This window comes from Poromitra crassiceps, assembly GCF_964638095.1.
Source record: "Poromitra crassiceps genome assembly, chromosome: 17".
NCBI classification, from domain to species: Eukaryota; Metazoa; Chordata; class Actinopteri; order Beryciformes; family Melamphaidae; genus Poromitra; species Poromitra crassiceps.
Window position 1 is genome coordinate 28,502,771 of NC_139635.1, and position 19,597 is coordinate 28,522,367.

General features: G+C 44.2%; 1 protein-coding gene across 1 annotated transcript in view; it reads left to right on the plus strand.

The window, feature by feature from the left end:
* Positions 1-224: 224 nt before the first annotated feature.
* The window catches only part of LOC310792320 (supervillin-like), a gene marked incomplete at its 5' end in the record, with an annotated part of 71,159 nt that continues 51,786 nt past the window's right edge, over positions 225-19,597 (plus strand). Inside the window, 8 exons of the mRNA XM_083654042.1 lie at positions 225-285; positions 7,330-7,393; positions 8,541-8,632; positions 8,742-8,799; positions 9,503-9,651; positions 11,463-12,384; positions 15,090-15,173; positions 18,852-19,580. Coding sequence (XP_083510168.1) covers positions 225-285; positions 7,330-7,393; positions 8,541-8,632; positions 8,742-8,799; positions 9,503-9,651; positions 11,463-12,384; positions 15,090-15,173; positions 18,852-19,580 — 2,159 coding nt within the window. The remainder of the gene's footprint in view (positions 286-7,329; positions 7,394-8,540; positions 8,633-8,741; positions 8,800-9,502; positions 9,652-11,462; positions 12,385-15,089; positions 15,174-18,851; positions 19,581-19,597) is intronic.

Consider the following 19,597-nt stretch of genomic DNA (forward strand, 5'->3'; position numbering starts at 1 on the left):
TGTGTGTGTGTGTATGAGACCCCTGGCCGGACCTGAGCGTGTGTGTGTGTGTGTGTGTGTGTGTGTGTGTGTGTGTGTGTGTGTGGTCGTGTCACCGCCTCCCTCCCCCCCTGCGTCTCTGTCTGTCTGCCTGCTGGTAGCAGCCTCAGCGCTGCCCCTGCTGCCCGGAGCGTGTCGAGCAGCACAGGGGGCCTCCTCCTGTCTTGCTCCCTCTCCTCCCAAACATGTTTCCAGCCCCCTGGATCTCTGCGTACCCTGTGAAGCATGTGCAGCGCTGTGGCCCAGGTAAGGCCTCTGTCTGCAGAGCTGGGTTCTGCCTATAGCTTAACTCACCTTTATCCATATAGTGCAACCGAGGGCGAGCTGAATGCTAGCATAGACGCTTGAGTGACTTGGCTAATGCACTCTAGTCTTTCCTTAGCGTGGCTGATGGCGAGCGCTTTACTGAATCGGTAGGCAGGGGGGATTGAGCTTGGCTCAGCCTCCTTGGTTGATTACTGTTGTACTTCCCTGTTGCTGTGTTGGACCGCTTAGACGAGGATTTAAGGCGATGTGAGAGTTACCTGCTCCGATCGTCCCTACTGCCATGCAGCTGTGAGGGATTTAAAAGGCACCAGTGCAATGGAACTTAATGAGTAAGGACAGTATAGTATGAGTTTATATTTTTATTCATTGTGTTAGCATAATAGGCTACTATGAATCTGTGGGGTGTGTAGTGTCCAGAATTCATTTGCTGTCTAAAAAAGTAATATTCAACAGGTGTGCAGCTGTGTGAAATCTGTTTCTTTTCACTGCTTTCTGCGTGGGTTTCCTCCGGGTGCTCCCGTTTCCTCCCTCCGTCAAAAGACATGTATGTTAGGGTTAATACTCCTGTCAAAGACATGTATGTTAGGGTTAATACTCCTGTCAAAGACATGTATGTTAGGGTTAATACTCCTGTCAAAGGCATGTATGTTAGGGTTAATACTCCTGTCAAAGACATGTATGTTAGGGTTAATACTCCTGTCAAAGACATGTATGTTAGGGTTAATACTCCTGTCAAAGACATGTATGTTAGGGTTAATACTCCTGTCAAAGGCATGTATGTTAGGGTTAATACTCCTGGCAAAGACATGTATGTTAGGGTTAATACTCCTGTCAAAGACATGTATGTTAGGGTTAATTCTCCTGTCAAAGACATGTATGTTAGGGTTAATACTCCTGTCAGTGCCCCTGACACTGACAGGACCAAGGCACTGGCAAAAGAACCAGAGATGGTGCCCGGGCGCTGCACTGCGGCTGACCACTGCTCCTCGTTCTAGGAAGGCTCCTAGTAGAGGATGGGTCAAATGCTGGAGGAATCTCCCCCACGAGGACAATAGAGGAAACGTCACTTCACTCCTCATTGGAGATGTTGTAGCCTACAGTCCTTTACTCTTACCAAACGAAAACTCGGACCTTGTCAGTGTCTCTGTAGCATCGCGGCCTGCTGAGGTGGAAGAGGACTTGTTTCTCACTGTCTGCTTCCCACACCTCGTATGTGGGCGAGGGCCAGTTTAGTCAGGAGTCTATTTTGCACCTCGTCCCTCTGAGTATTTATAGAGAATGCGTGTCTTCTCCAGGCTCGCTTTGGGACAGTCAGCAGCCTTAAGCTGCACTCTGCACTGCCAGCCTTCTGCTGGCCTCAGCGCACAGCCACCTGCAGGTCGCTCTAAAGACAGACTGACTGACTGACTTCTGCACACGGGGGTTTCCACTGATGGAGGCATGTGTGTCAACACACACACACACACACACACGCACGCACACACACACGCACGCACGCATGCATGCACACACACACGCACGCACGCACGCATGCACGCACACACACACACACACACACACACACACACACACACACACACACACACCTTAAAAGGGAAAATGGGCGTCCGGGTAGTGCAGCTGCCAGTGGTAGATTCCCTGCCTACCAACACAAGGGTCGCAGGTTCGAACCCCCCGTGTTACCTCCGGCTTGGTCCGGCATCCAGACAGCCACAATTGGTCGTGTCTACTCTGCGGGTGGGAAGCCGGTTTAAAGGGTTTGTGTCCTGGTTGCTGCACTATAATGCCTCCTCTGGTCGGTCGGTGGTATGGGTCCCGGGGGGATGGGAACAGGGGGGAATAGTGTGATCTTCCCACGCGCTACGTCCTGCCGGTGAAACTGTCAGATGAAAAGAGGCGACTGACTGCACATGTATCAGAGGAAACGGGCTAGTTTACAACTCTCCCCAGACCGGCAGAGTGGGTGGAGCAACGGCCAGCACACCCCCTACTGTTGCAGGGAAGTGGAAATAAATGAATGGCGTTGAGAGTAGACTGCTTGGTTTTTATGACCTAAAATATACATGTAGCACCCACATCCTTCAATATGCCTCGGCTCTCCTCAGATCAACACTTCATATCCAGTGGTATATACTGGCATGGAGATTTTTGTTGATACAGCAGCAGGGTTCCGTTTTAAAATTAAGGATTTCAACGTGATTTCTTGACTTGGGATAATGAGTAAAAAATTGGGCCTCAATTCAAAACATGCCAAACAAGTCCTTGAAAGTCACTGAAATGTCCTCAAACTTGATGTCCATGTGAACGTGCTCCTCCACCACACCGTGCCACTTCCACAAACTCACCACACAGTCTTTGAGGGCCAAAATATGCAGGAGAAGTTCTGGAGCTGTGTAGAGCGGTAACATGATCTGTCTCCTATACTGGGATACAACTTTACAACAGGCTGCTGACATGAGAGAGAGAGAGAGAGAGAGAGAGAGAGAGTGGGTTTGTGTCACTTGTGAGAGAGAGAAGGTGAGCTAGGAACTTACAGTAGATGTTGATTGTTGTTCTGACTAACCTTTGTTGGCCTGTGGTTCACACTGAGACACTGAGAAAATGAATGTGATGTCATTCAAAGTTTAACACTAGAAAGACCACAGGGGTCATTCTGACCTTTTTGAAATGTATATGTGCAATAACTTTGTTGAATTAAAAAATGCAATGCTGCTGCTGCTACCTAAAAGTGTAATTTAAAATATAATTTTTACCTAGAAAGACGATAGGAGGTCATTTTGACCTCACTGAATTCCCCAGGGTTCTAGACCTATTTTTTATTCTATATTTTCCACATTTTTGTGGCGTTTTGTCTTTTAAAAATATATCTTAACACGATAAATAAATTAATCGGTAACCCTTTATTTTACAGGTACCCTAGTTACATATGAACTATTTGTAATTACACATGATCACCAAATGTAATTACACAGTAATTACCAATAGTTCTAAATTACGTTCATATGTAGTTACATTGTAACAGACCTGTAAAATGGAGTGAGTCTGTTCAACTGTAGTTCATATGTAGTTACATTGTAACAGACCTGTAAAATGGAGTGAGTCTGTTCAACTGTAGTTCATATGTAGTTACATTGTAACAGACCTGTAAAATTGAGTGAGTCTGTTCAACTGTAGTTCATATGTAGTTACATTGTAACAGACCTGTAAAGTGGAGTGAGACCGTTCAACTGTAGTTCATATGTAGTAACCGGACCTGTAAAGTGGAGTGAGTCTTTTCAACTGTAGGTCATATGTAGTTACATGGTACCGGACCTGTAGGCTGGGACAGAGATTGCTAAAACCCAGTGGTGGATTCGAACCACTGAACTTCCGATTGCAAAGCAGGTGGCTTTAACCACTCAGCCACGAGGGCTTTCCAAATTTCATGGTGGAGTTTAAGAGGATAACTGTATGTCAGTCAGATGTAGTTGCTGTCACTTCATAGCTTTGTTATTATACACAGAGATTTGGGGGGAAATATTGATACTTTATTTAGTTGTAGGTATGATTTTGTCCAGAATTCCCATACAAAAATTCTAATAAAAGTATTGTAGATATAGAGGTAACAGTGAAACTATAATCAAAATAGCCATTCTTCTACATTCTAATTGTTAGCTTATTGTAAATGAGTCATTTCCCCATCAATTTCCCAATTTCTCAAGTTGTTGGGGACCCAGTCGAAGCCCCTCAAAGACCCCTTTGGTCACCAGACCCCCGGATCATCTCTCCCCAAAGTCTATACCCCCCCCCCCCCCCCAAGTCTATAAATCCCCTAATCCGCATAAGGGGGGAACTCCCCCCTATTTGCTAAATAAATTGTATGCACTGTGCTCTAGAAACATTTAGTTATATTTAAAGATTTTAAATAAAAAAATACATTCTAATAATTTTCTGAATTGTGGTGTAAATAGTCCCATGAGCCATTTACAGCTCATGGGGGGGTGGGGGGGCTGGCACAGTCACACTGCAGAAATGCATTCACATTAATCAATATTGCCTGTCTTTCAAGCTACAACTAACAAAGTATCAACATTTTCCCCCAAGTCTATGCTTATAATAACAACGCTAGGAAGTGACAACTACATCTGACTGACATACAGTTATCCCAAACTCCACTAAGAAAGATGGAAAGCCCTCGTAGTTGAGTGGTTAAAGCCGCCTGCTTTGTAATCTGAAATTCAGTGGTTCGAATCCCCCACTGGCTTTTAGCAATCTCTGTCCCAGGCCAGAGCTTCTTTACAGGTCCGGTGCCATGTAACTACATATGAACTACAGTTAAATAGACTCACGCCACTTTACAGGTCCGTTACAATGTAACTACATATGAACTACAGTTGAATAGACTCACTCCACTTTACAGGTCCGGTACCATGTAACTACATATGAACTACAGTTGAATAGACTCACTCCACTTTACAGGTCCGTTACATGTAACTACATATGAACTACAGTTGAACAGACTCACTCCATTTTACAGGTCCGTTACAATGTAACTACATATGAACTACAGTTGAACAGACTCACTCCATTTTACAGGTCCGTTACAATGTAACTACATATGAACTACAGTTGAACAGACTCACTCCATTTTACAGGTCTGTTACAATGTAACTACATATGAACATCATTTATAACTATTGGTAATTACTGTGTAATTACATTTGGTGTTCATGTGTAATTACAAATAGTTCATATGTAACTAGGGTACCTGTAAAATAAAGGGTTACCCATTAATCTCTCAATTGGGTATTTATTATGAGAGATTATAGAGTTTGGAATCTAGTGGTCAAAATGACCATTTACGGCCATTCTAGTAGTTAGGGAATTGTGGCACTTCTTTCAACTTGTTAAAATGCACATTTTGGTGTTATTTTGTCTTTTCAAAAGATATTTTAACACAATGAAGGTATTAATCTCTCAATTGGGTATTTATCATGAGAGATTATAGAGTTTGGAATCTAGTCGTCAAAATGATCACTTACGGTCGTTGTATTTATGGAATTCTGGTCCTTCTAGTAACTGTAGAGGCTATGTCACATTGTTGATGTTTACTCTGAGTGCAAAAACCCCCCAACAACAATTTATTTATTTATTCCAAAACAAAAGTGATTTACTAGAAAAGAACATTTTCAGGAGAAGATATATGGGATAGGTGAAAGCAGATGGTAGTGCACTTTTTTCAGCTTGTAAGGTGACAATTTTGAATTGATATGATTAGATTACAGACTCAAGACTGGTTGTACTGAACTTGTTGTGAATATGTACAGTATAACTGTTATACATTTTATTATTATTATTATTTTAGATGTTTTATTACAGAAAGTGTATGATATCCATGACCAAAATAGTCATATTCTGTCATTCTGTTACTTATGGTTGGAATTCTAGTGAAAATAAATTATTACCCTTTTTGCTGGTGACTCCCTGGAACCCCCTCAAGGACCCCTGGAGGTCCTCGGACCCCACTTTGAGAACCATTGGTCTAGACCGGCGATCCTCAAAGTCCGGACTCCGGTCTGCATCCGGACCGAGACGCCGTCCTATCCGGACGGAGGGGAGGCGAGGCGAGAGATAGTAATTTCACATGGTGTGCTCAAAAGAAACCACTCTTACATTCATTCATTGTTCTTACGGGCAGATCAAAACCAGTATGTCTCGTGTGAAGTGCGGTGCGATCCTGACCTGTCTATGGAAGCGCCACACATGAGCAAACACACATACACACCAGGGCACACTCACTGCCCAACGCAATGGCATGCGAGGTTTGCATTGCAATTGCATTGATAGACAGACAGACAGACAGACAGATAGAGAGATAGATAGGGAGCTCACTTCTCTCAAGAGAAAAGGTTGTTTGTTGGCTGAGAGTGTTAAATGTGAAATGGATTGAAGAAAAGGGGAAACGTATTTATCTTAAATTAAAGCACTTCATTTTAAGATGCAAATTTTTCCAAAGCACTCCGTTGTATGTTATTTTTAAATGCATTATTTTACTTGAAATGAGAAAAGAACATTTATTTATTACAGTAGGCTAGTTATGTATAATTAATCCAGTTAAATATGAAAACTGTAAATAAGCATTGTTGATGTTTATTTTGATTTAACAGTCAGTTGTTGACTACATACAGACGTACCATTAGGCTACTTCAATCATTGAGTTCAATGGCACTGAATCATAGCGCAAGCTACGTTACAATGTTCCGGACCTTTGCTTGAGGAAATTATTTCTCTAACTGGACCTCTTTGAATTTTAATTGAGTGCCCCTGGTCTAGACTGTCTGGAAAGCCTTTACTAGAGGCTATAACTTTACATTAGCTGTGCATATGTTACACTGTAAAAGCTTTTTTAAACCTGTTCCAAATCTGAGCTGAAAAGTGAGGGCCTAAAATGGGTTGGAGTCTGTCCTCTATGTAACACCTGCCGTTTGGTGGACATGTAATCCAAAGGACCATGCGGTATCATGATTGTATGACATCTTTGGCACATGTGGTCAAAGTAGGAATCAACCCTCCAACCCTGGCAGGATTAGTGCCTTGCTCGACCCATCAGGGACTGATAGACCACATGATCAATGCTTTGCTTAGTTTTGTTGTTGTTACACATGATGCTGTAAGAATGAACATTAGATTCTATGTTTAGAGATAGTCTGTGGATGTGGCACAAAACCAGGGGTGAACAACATAACCTGACTCTTTTTTAAATGACACTGTCCATGTTTTATTATGACCTGTTCAGCAGCTGTTTTGAGTCGATCGTGAGCTGAGATACTGAATAGTGTGGGTGAAGTGTGGATGTCCTTTTCTTTGACTGCGTTCTGATCGGCAGGTAGTTCCCAGCCAAGTGGACTGCCCAGGGTATTCAGCCACATTACTTAACATGGCTGTATATACCCTGTGCAGTCCACTTCGCTGGGAACTACTAGCCGATCGGAACCCAGTCGGTGTGTCTAAAGTTGTTGACTGAGTCTTGGTTTCTCTCTTCAGGATTTGGATCGAAAGCTCCTGCCAAACTTTGCAGCTCCGCCTCTTTGCCAACTGACACCTTAAGGTGAGAGAAGAACACGCCATTTTGTATCTGATCGCCACACAGCAGACATGGGCCAAATAGTATGATAAAGAACTCAAATGAAACCAAATAAATCATAGCGTTTGGTAACAGATTGGTGGGGTTTCATGCATGAGGACAATCAGATATAAGTATTCTAAACTAACTTTCTACAGTATTTTTCCAAATGGATATAGTGTATACGATTTTGTAAGAGCGTTCTTTATAATCCCCACGTTTGCCTCGTCATGTAGGCTATAGGTTTAACAAAGTGCTTCAGTCTATCATGCCGAGTAAGCATGAAAAAGCTGGAGATGGCCGGAGCAGCTTATCCTAAGATACTTTGTTCACATGGCAATAAGAGCCATAATCCAGGAAGGAACTCTTGGCACCAGGCTCCATTTTGCTTGCTTTAGTGCAGTGTTTCCTCTGTTCGGTCAGCAAGAAAACTACCATCGAAGCTATGTGTGTAAATGTAATTCATTATTTATTTATTTGTTTGTTTGTTTGTTTGTTTGTTTATTTGATGTATTTTTATCAAATGGAAATATGCATTCCTAATGTTAAGAATTATCGAAATAAACATGCTTTGTTTTTCTGTTTTGTGACCACAAACGTTACCCAGCTATGTGGCTCATTTCACTGTTACAAGGAGGCAAAACAGAAGGCTACTACTGTATCAATGTATCAATGAAGGCTGAGAGTGTTTCCTAAAAGCAGATAATGCAATAAACTCAACCCTAGCAATTTAGTGACTTTGACCTTTGCTCTTAGCCTCGGCACTACTGACTGTCAAGGTGAGGTAGAGATGAGATGATATACTTTGACTTTGACTTGTTGACTCTCCCAGGTAAAGACGTTATGACATCATCCTGATTGTCCCATTTCCTGTGGAGGAGAATGATGACCTGTTGACCCAGTTCTTAAGCTACAGTAGATCCCTTCCTCAGGGACACCAGGCCAGCTTGAAGCTTGGCCCTTTGACTGCTCGGTCAGCTTTACAAATACCTGATACGGGAAACTCTCTGAATAAAACTCACTTGTACCCATCAGGAATTGAACTCGAAATAACTTCTTTCATCCCAGAGTTCCAAGAGAATATGGTATAGTGTTGTAGTTTGTCGTCTGACCCCCCGGCCTTTTCATCCAGCTTTCAGAGCGACTTCCCCCTGGGTGACAGGACCGCCTTGGTCAAGAGTGTTTCCGATCCCGATGCCAATGTTCTGGCTGCCCCTCCCAAGGGTGAGCTTTGATTCCTGCCACTCTCTGCACGACATAACACATCACTACTGTACCTGTTACTTTCACAATTTCATCCCACTAAATTTATATTTCCTTTTCAAACACGCAGTTTCAGAGTTAAAGAAACATTTTGAGACATCCGCCACAAGGGATTTGGAAATGAACAGGTATCGCATGAGCTCATTGCACTTTCTCCTCCTTCATACACATCCATATTTTTTTTACAGTGATTCATTGAAGCAATATTACACTCGACAATATCCTTTACCATCCTTATTGGCATGACAGTGATGTGGCAGGACCAAGGTGCTTGTGATTATACAACGGTTACTAACAAAATCAAAGATATAAACTAAACATGTTCACATTGTGGGGCCATTTTTGCTACTGTTATCTCCGTTTCCCTGGAAATACATGGGGTCCTGTGTAATGAAATCTAATTTACTAATCTAGCAACTACTAGCCTGACCGTTAGCAACAAGAGACGAGAGAACTATCCCCTGTTGAGTTAGCCAGCCAACTCAAACTAATGGTTTCTAAAGATTGTGATTTCCCAAAACTGAATATATACCACACATATAAACACACAAATGTGTTGTGCTAGCTCAGTCTTGTTGAATCTGCTGGACGGATTTAACCACTACGTTGGCAAACTTCACATCTATTTTAAAGAACCGACTCACCACAGCTGATGGGGAGCTGGAAGTAATATTTTAGTAATGAGGCATCTTTTTCCTTTGAGCCATACGTCTGCTGTTGTGCTGATTCTAAATGTCTAGTCGACCAATCAGATTGCTTGATCGGAAACTACCTGTTGTATAATCAACTTGACTGTGGCTATCCTTTACCTGTGGCCTTTGACCGTGGCAGGAAAGAGAGGCTCGGCCGGCGTCTGGATGGAATTGAAAGCGATGCCCCTCCTGCCCTGATGCCCGGCGGGCTGCTCGCCAACAGGATGCTGGAGGAGGATCCGCCCCGCTACACGCGTGCCTCAGACCCCTGTGAGCCCTGTGGGATGGGTAAGCATGGCACGCTGCACTGCAGGACTGCTGGCACCACGCTTTAGTAGACTTCACCTCATTTCCAAAATGTGACATTGTATATACTGTATTATAAAACGGCTCTCTCAAATCAAGCAATCTGATTGGTTCACAGCCATTGTATAATTCCAGTAACCGAGTTCAATAACCCATGGCCATGGGTTATTGGTTGCCATGGCAACTCTCTTACTAAGAGAGTAATAATAAGGCTTACCTCAAATGACAACGTAGAAAAAAAAATGGCGGAGACAGCTGTCAGATCCTTGTGAATCGATCTTCGCTTATAACTTTACTAATACTTCGCAGAAAATGATGTTTTGTACAAGAATAGATGCGGGCTAATGTCTTCTTTGCAAAAGAAAGGCTGTTAATCCCGCATTTAACCCCGCATTTAACCCCGTAACGTTAGTTGGTGTCGGGCTTTGCAGAAAGCATTCAGCTTCTCAGCAAGCGCTGAGAATGCAACGCTGCGCTCAAGCTGCCTGTCGGGGTTTCCAGAAAGCTCTCAGCTACTCAGCAAGCGCCAGGATTGGCCAATGTCAACTTCAGTCTCCAGAACGATCCAATCAAATCACCCACATGTTCTTGCGGTCCCGCCTTACAGTAGTGTTTCAACTGACTCTATCAGAATGACATGCCAGTCGGAGTCGGACTTATGGTATTATTATTATTATTATATTATCATACTTGGAAACCGTTTTATAAAAGCAATATAGCACTCGAGCTGCGTGTGTTGTGGAATATATCCCCCTGCTCAGCAGTTATCCCACTCGGCCTGCGGCCTCGTGGGATAACAGCTGATCAGGGGGATATATTTGGCACAACACACTGGCTCTCATGCTATATTGTTTAAGTATATGTCATATACTGTCATATACTGTACTCATTTTGGAAAAGATTACCTGAAGTTCATCAGTCAACTCAATACCTATGACTTATCGAGGATTCAGTATGTCAAAATGTTTTGTTTTGCGAGTCAAGAGTTCAAGTTAAACATACTATCCTGTAAAAAGTGACCTACTTTGTTTTAATTTGGTACCGTCAATCATTTTATATGAGTGACCCTTTTTTCAAAAGGTGAATATCTCATTCTGGAACAAAACAGTGATGGAACCTCTGCGTATCTCATGGTATTGTGATGATGAGCAAAGTATGATCAATAGTATTTTGTATAGATGTTATTCATTTCGTTTTGGCCAACTTACTGCTGGGTTTGCAAAACTCTCCAAGGTGCAGCCGCAGCGGTAGGAGTGGGAGCTTTTGTTATGTAAATGTTGTCTTCGTTCTTTACAAAAGATCCCCCTCACTGCTGCCACGCTGCTGCCATGGCATTAAGGCAGTACTGCAGCAAAGTGGCCAAACTAAAAGAGTAACAACTGTATGGTTGCATTTACTGGCTGAGAAGATCTGGGCAGGGAAAGTGAATAACAATGACATGTGGCACTCCCTTGAGCAAGGCACTTAACCCCACAGTTACTCCAGTGAAGCACAGTAAAGTAAAGCCTGGTTGTACTGGCCAGCTCCCAGGTGTGATGCATGTAACTGTGTCAAGTGTGAAGCCTGGTTGTACTGGCCAGCTCCCAGGTGTGATGCATGTAACTGTGTCAGTGTGAAGTTGAAAGATGCATGCTGCATGTTGCAACAGGTGTACTGTAACTATTGATTATGGTGCGGCCATAATAAAGATCAAAAGCCAGGATGCATTTGGAGCATGTTGGAGTCATTCTTGGCTGCCGAGTGATGTTGTTGATAAGTAAAGAACACATTTGTATTTCCACCATCCTCCACAGTGAGGCGCTACAGTCGAGAGGAGAGGGAGGCCCCCCAGATGCAGGTGTCGTCTCCAGACCGATCGTCCCGGATCAGAGGCGGCCGGCCGGAGCCGACGTTGGTCCACGTCGAGCCGGTCACGTTATCCACCTCCTCCACGCCCGCCTCGGGCCCCGCGGACGCCGCCAGCCTCAGCTCCAAAGCCGAGCGCATCGCCCGCTACAAAGCAGAGCGCCGCCGCCAGCTCTCGGAGCGCTACGGCATCCTCCTGGACCAGGAAGTGGATATTGACTACACGCCGCGCTACCGCTCCCGCCGTGAGCCTGACACCTCTGACCGGCAGGCCCCCCCCGCCAGGCGAGACAGAGACAGACAGGAAGTGGAAGTGGAGCCGGGACGGGAGGCCAGGGTGCCCTACAGCTCCGGAGTGGGCAGGGTTTACATGCGGACTCACCCGGACCGCGCCCCCGCCTCTACATCTAGCCCCGCCCACACAAACCAAGCTCCTACCCCAACACAAGAGAGGCCCAGCAGGTTCTCGGAGCGAGAGAAGGTGATGAACGTGGAGAACTACCGGCGGGGCGGTGCGCCCGAGCGGTCGGCCACTTCCAGGAGCAGAACCCAGGAGTTGTATCAGCCCCAGTCCCAGGCCCAACAACAGCACCACAGAACCCAGGAGCCGCATCAGGCCCAGGCCCCGCAACAGCACCACAGAACCCAGGAGCCGTATCAGCCGCAGCCACAGGCCCAGCAACAGCACCGCCATCAGGACCCCGCCCACCTGGAGCCAAGCCCCGCCTCCACCATGGACTACAGCCTGGCAGCGGTGCCCAGCTCCCCCCGCACCGCCCGCCGCGCCTCCCTGCCCTCCACACGCTACGGCATCTCGCCTGGGGATTTGTTCATAGAGCAGCAGGCCCAGAGCATCCTCAACAGACAGGGGTGAGTTTAGAAAGACAAACAAACAAACAAACATGTCAAGCCATCATATTTGTTTATCGGGAGCTTTGTCAGACAAAGCACGATTGGACACAAACACAACAAATCAAGAGAAACAAGAAAGAGCACATGACAAACTCCCAAGACATGGTGTGAATAGTGTTTGATAAAGCCTGGTCAAGAAGACATGATAGAACACGTAGAGCAGTCCCAATAATGAACATTGCATACCTTATAGTGGGTATATTTGATCAACTGAATCTAATATAGTGTACACCTTTCACACCAAGGGTCTAACCAGGGTTATTCCCAGGTATGAAGGGGTAAACTGACCCAGCTTGGTGACCCACCTCTTGGACCAGGACCATGGTCGGACAACCACCTAGGTCGCTATTTGTTATGCTAATACCCTATGCTTGTTATGCATCTCTCTGTGTTGGCTCTCTGGCTCTGTGTTGCCTTGTGCTTGAATCTTGTTTCTGGTCTAGTTTTACTACACCTGCAGATATAATGCTGCTGTCATCTGAGCACAAGAGTAGTTCTTTTTTTAATAGCACATTGGCCTAGATCTGCCATAGCATCATTATCACAGACTCACCCGTCTGGATACATCTAAGAGCTGTATGCTGATGATTGGTAGTAGCAGCCAGCAAGCTAATCGGTAAGGCTAGAGGTCAATCTTACCACGAAGAGTCTGATGTTGTGTCTACAGTCTATTTTCAGTCTACATTCAGTCTCAGAGGGTTTAAACTCCTTGAACCCTAGTTCTCCCTCTGTATAAGCACACTGCTACACTGGGTGCTGCTGTAAGTTAGCTAAGCTACCTACTAGTTGACTTGGCAGTTAAGAGTTATTACTTTCTGCAATTCAAAATTAGTAAGTCGTTCACAGAAAAAGTGAGACAAAAAAGTGCAGAGACAAACGTTTCAATACTTCATCATCGATGTCTTACAATCAATGGCACAAAAATATGTAACTTAAAGTATGGCTTAACACTAGAAAGACCAATGGGGTCCTAAGAGAAGACCAATAAGCCTTCAATAGAAAGGAGGAAATATAACGTATTATTTCCTTGCATAATATTTTGTACTGAAAGTTGAGATAAAGCCTTTTAGAGGAACCTAAGCTGAGAAATTTCAATCCCAAACTTATAAATGTCTTTTGACTGCACTGCAGTTTGACCTTAGTGTTAAGTCCACTGGGTGCCCAGGGATGGGCATCGAATTTCGAATTTTCGAATAATCGTTGTTATTATCAAGGTCGACTTTTATTATTGAAATTCGAAATTCGGAAAAAAAAAAAAAAAAAAAAAAAAAAAAAAAAAAAAATTGAGTGAAATGTTGCATTGTCTCCCCTGATTCTAAGTATAGTCAAATCGCTATAAGCATTTTAAGCAAGGTTTATGGAAAAATGAATGGCGGATGAAATCCCATGAAGAGGGAGAGGGGGTGACTTTGGCACCCCTTTGGCACTCAGACCTGAGCCTACTAAATATTTAATGAACCACAACCACTCATGATTGTCAAAACTGTTTTTTATTTTCGAAAATGTCAATGTAAAAAAAATTAAAAATGTAAAAAAAAAAAAAAAAAAAAAAAAAAATCTTTTTTTACATTTTTTTTTTTTTTTTCGAAATTCGAATTAAATTCGAATTTGGCCAGCGAATTTCGAATAGTGTTTTTGCTAGAAATGCCCATCCCTAGTGCCCAGTAGCTGACCTTCTGCTGCCTACCGCTATACCAGTGCTTAGATCTTTCTAGACTGTGGGACCACTCCGTCATGCTCGCCCTGCTCCAGTTTCACACAGGAAGGAGCTTTGGGGAGCTCATCATGGGTGGGGCGGAGCGGGGCGGGAGGGGAGGAAAGGTTTGTCGAGGGGATATGATTTCCCTTCTTCCCCCGAGACATCACATAGGCTACCCTTCATTTACCCACAGCCACGTTCTTTTGCTGACAGCTTCTGTCACTTCCTGTTCTAAACTTTAATGTGCTTCCAGGATAGAAGGATAGGATATAATCGTTACACTTGTTGAGTGATGCGTGTACAAGGGCAACATGACTTCACTTATAAAGGGGCGGTGCAAGACAAACTATGAGCTGAAGACTCAGAATATCAGAAATACTCTCCAACGTAAGCTTCGTCCACTTTTCATTGACAGCCATTATTACCAATCCATGAGCGATGTGACCGTGACATCAGCTAGAGTGAATTGTGACATCACGCAATCTAGGGTGGCATTATGAAAGTTGGGGGAAAAAAGCATAAAATGTAAACTGCGATTTCTCAAAAAGTACAAAAGATATCTAAAAGCTGAATAACAGTAATAATAAAGTGATAAAAAGTGGTAACCCGTTTAAAGTTTGAATGGAGTTTCTAACTTAAAATATGAAGGAGCATAGTTTGAATACTCCTATAGACTTACAGTGTCTCTAGTATAACAGGAAAGGGTAAAGTTGGCCAAGGAAGCAAAAAAGGGCGGGGCTTAGGAAAGGTCAATTGCACGCTTTCACCTTAACACTGACAAACATGCTCAAGACTATCCTGTTTCTGCAAAGAGTAAATACAACATCTGCAACAACTTGAACTACGGTCGTCATATTTTCACCTAAACACAAACCATTCAGCTGATCATCACATTCCACAGTTGTATTCCTCCTTGAAAGAGGTTTGCCTCATGGTTTGACACTGTCACCACATCGTCCTGTAGCCTGGCAGCCCTGTCAAAGAGCGACTGGTCTCTCGCCACAGACTCAGAGAGTGACACCCAGTCAGTCATCAGCTGGCCCTCAAGGTACCATCGCCTCTGGATGCCTCTGACGTGAAGACCTGCCAAACTCACTTTGTCCACCGGGTGGCTCTGTTTCAGCTGGCAGCATTCAGCCAATGTTCAGGTGAAGTGCTGGTCACAGGCTATTTCAGTGGTTGAAAATGGTTTTTTTTTTACATGCAATGCTCTGTGCTAAAAACAAACTCACAGAGTATCTGCTGAAAAAGTCTTAAATTAAAGACGGCCTCTGAGAAGCCCTGCCTGGCCTGCTGCGACTCGGACAGCACGGTGGAGACAGCAGGAGGAGACCAGTCAGTGTTCAGCAAATTGAATCTTTGTTCTGGGAGAACACTGCCGCTTTTCTCCACTTTAATTGTTTGTTATGGTTGTTAAATTAGCCTTAAATTCAATTAAGCGTCTTCAAATTGGCTTTCTTGAACTTGCAGATACCCTGTCTCGGTTGGGAACACATTATGGGAAGATAGCAAAGCCATTATAAAGACAGTAAAATAACAAAGTCAGCTTTCCAAAGACAGAGCCGCGCCCGGTGGACAAGCACCCTAACTCTTCCCAGTAGGTAATCCTTAACTACCCATTACCCATATCCCTCATTCAGTAATACTTCCTTTATTAATTCATGACATCATCTCCCACTTAACAGGTGTTTTTAGGTTTTATGAATAGAAGTGGGTTGCACTTTTTCAACTGACAAACTCCCCCCCAATTAATTTTACAATTAATTTAACCCTTGTTTAACCAGAGAGGATTTAGTGAACATGTACAGTCTTTTTTCAGCTCTTGTTCTGGAAGAGTTGGAAGATAGCCTCTTCCACCCTGCCCATCCTGTGGCGGTACCATCATTACAAGTGCCAAGCTTTGCTCAGACCTACTGGACTTCTTTTGTAAATTCAAGTCAAGATCCAGGTTTCTAATGATGCCAAATATGTCATGCTCAATTACATGAAAACCTGTATCAAATGATGTACAAATTTTAAATGGACTGCATTTACAGTATATAGTGCTTTTCTAGTCTCTCGACCACTCAAATTGCACCAGACATGCAGAATCTTTCCATTTCACGTAATAATGCAGACATAAAAAATGGCATCTCGGGGGTTTGAATATTTCACTCAATAAAAGCAAGATATAGCTTCCAATTATGTGTTGGAACAAGTTGATACACAAATTATGACATTGTCGTACAGTATGAAAGAGGAAATTCTCACTTTTAAACAACTTAAGGGGAAATTTAAGGGGGATGTCAGTGTGCAAGGGGATAGAGCTTTAACGAGCGAGCTCTGCCAGTGAAAAATACCTTCTGTTCCCGGAAACAGGCAGTTAACCCGCTCCACGTTACAACTCTTCTGTCACATGACTCTATAAATACACCCAGAACTCTGTAAAACTGTACTGTCTGTTTGTTTAGCTGTCACAATAGCATCCACCATATATCCAGCACACCTCAATACAGGACATCTGTGTGTGTGTGTGTGTGTGTGTTTGTGTGTGTGTGTGTGTGTGTGTGTGTGTGTGTGTGTGTGTGTGTGTTTGTGTGTGTGTGTGTGTGTGTGTGTGTGTGTGTGTGTGTGTGTGTGTTTGTGTGTGTGTGTGTGTGTGTGTGTGTGTGTGTGTTTGTGTGTGTGTGTGTGTGTGTGTGTGTGTGTGTGTGTGTGTGTGTGTGTGTGTGTGTGTGTGTGTGTGTGTGTGTGTGTGTGTGTGTGTGTGTGTGTGTGTGTGTGTGTGTGTGGGGCCTGGCTTTCACAAGCAGACAAGTAATGTTAGGTGATGGGGTGACAACATTAGTCAGCTCCAGGCCCTGACCCAGCTAGTCTGCGTCCAGCTGACTCAGCACTCGTCAGCTGAGGCTGCACTCACATCCCACACAGCCTGTTAACCCGGATGGAATTACACCCTGTGCCTCTGGTACCCTGCAAATGACTTTCACATTGTCATTACATAAGACAAGTATTTCCCCTTGAGAGTTTGTGTCCGTGGTATGGTATCATGCTAAAAAAATAAAAAAAATTTTTTTAACTGGGCTTTTGAGAGAAATAGTTGATTTTATCCGAGTACTCTTATCTGCAACCTACTCTTGCAGGTTTTACTCTTTGACTAGCTGGAAGGTAAAAGGTTTAGCCAGAGTATATTTTGGGAGTGGACAGCGACCCAGATACACTGCATCGCTGGCTTGCTGATAGCCTGTGAGAGGTTGAAGGGCCCACAGCCAGCATTTGAGCTGCACAGACAGGTGAAAACCACAGAGGCACGGCTAGTCTGAAGAAACCTTCCCAGGGGATTATTATTATTATTATTATTATTATTATTATTATTATTATTATTATTATTATTATTATTAGAGCTTGAATTGTTTCATCAGTACACATCACTAACCAGTTAGCTTCCCAACAGGTTATGTTTGATGGACATTGTTTCATTTATAAGAAAATCAAGTAATATCACTGGAGAGTGTTTATTGCTATATCTACCCTGGTATTTTGGCAAAGCTGTCTTCATCAGTGGCATCTCAATAAAATTAGAAGAGAACATAATTGTGTGTCTGGTTTCAAAAGAATTGCATGAAGCAAGGATGTATCACTTTTTAACTGGTGCAAATGTCTCTCAATGTATCTCAGTGGCTCTGGCTGTCTGTGTGGCCTAACCAGCTGCTAATGCTAACCATAGTGTTAGGCCACAATAGATGCTCATGCTAACCATAGTGTTAGGCCACAATAGATGCTCATGCTAACCATAGTGTTAGGCTACAATAGATGCTAATGCTAACCATAGTGTTAGGCCACAATAGATGCTCATGCTAACCATAGTGTTAGGCTACAATAGATGCTAATGCTAACCATAGTGTTAGACTACAATAGATGCTCATGCTAACCATAATGTTAGGCCACAATAGATGCTCATGCTAACCATAGTGTTAGGCTACAATATATGCTAATGCTAACCATAGTGTTAGGCCACAATAGAAACGTGTTCTCATGTAGCGTGAGCCCTGTTTAAACCCTTCATGCCATGTCAGATGAAGCAGAGGCCCATCTCATGTCTGGCTTAGTGGTCTACAATGAGATTAATGCAACCTTTGGCTACCGGGGGTCAACAGGTCATAGATTAAAATAGTTTTGCTTACTTTTTTGGCACGGAGACTTGAGAGAGAGGGTTTGTTTGAGCTAAGACTCAAATTTAAACCCAGTGCATGCAGCTATTTGACCTTGTTGCCATCCCAGTGTAGGATTTGGGAGCTCATGTTGGTCCCGTGATAGTCCCATGTCATAAACTTGCATGCCGTGTTTCTCGATCCATGTTTGGCACACATTTACTGTAATCAGATGAATATTAATTACATAGCAGAAGTCAATTCTGCTTGATAAGGGTGGCAGGTTAACAGCAGCCAAATACTTGTCAATTTTAGCTGTGGCTTTTAAGTTAACATCCACCTTGGAAGGTAATCAACAACTATTTAGAGGCCCTATTCTACTCAGTCTAGCTGAATGGTAGAACTAACTAACTGGTGAATTATGTGATATCGGTATTAGCCATTGTGACCATTGGGCAGAAATTCAGTTTCCTCCCCGGTTGATGATATTGTCATCTCGTCATCTCCCATTTCAAGGTGAATTGTTTTGCAGAGTACTGTAGCTCCTTAATTGGAACTGGAATCTCAGTGTCCCTTATCCATTCCTCTCCCTTAAGAATCAGAGTAAGAGAACGATTGTCCAGGGATGAAACCATCCAAAGGCCCCCAGAGTGGAATCCAGACAGGCAGCAGGCCGGCAGACACCGTGCTCAGGGGAACACTGCTCCATTCACGGCACAACACTCAGACCCCGCCTACCAGAGGACTGTTCCCCAGCCTCAGCCCAGCCCTGGGCACCAACCTGCCCACGGCCAAACCTACCCACCTTCTGCCCTCCAGCCCCATCACCCGGGCCCTGCCATGGACCATCAACCCTATTTGGCCATGCCTGCCCCAGTGGCCACCACCAAGCTGCCTGGTCCTCCAGAGGTACCACCCCGGAGGAGAGTGAGTGCAGACCAAATCTACAGCACCCACCAGAGAGAGGGTAGGGTGGAGGCCAGGCAGGCGCTGAAGGAAGAGGCCCACACAGAAGGCCTGCTGAAGAGCAGGAAAGCCGTGCTACCCTCGGAGATCCGCCGGAGGGAGAAGAGCGTGGACGACCCACAGAGAGGCCGGCATGAAGACATGGAGTGGGAGAACTACAGTGCAGGGGGGAGGAGGATGAGTCGAGCCGAGGAGGACTGGGAGAGGGAGAGACCCAGGGAGAGGGGGAGGGAGAGCATGAGGGAGAGGACCAGAGAAAGAGGGAGAGACGGCCAAGAGGAGACAACATTACAATCGATGGAGCCTTCCCACTCCTCTCCACACCAGCAACACAGACAGCAGCAAACCTTGCAGCCTGTGTACCAGCAAGACCCCC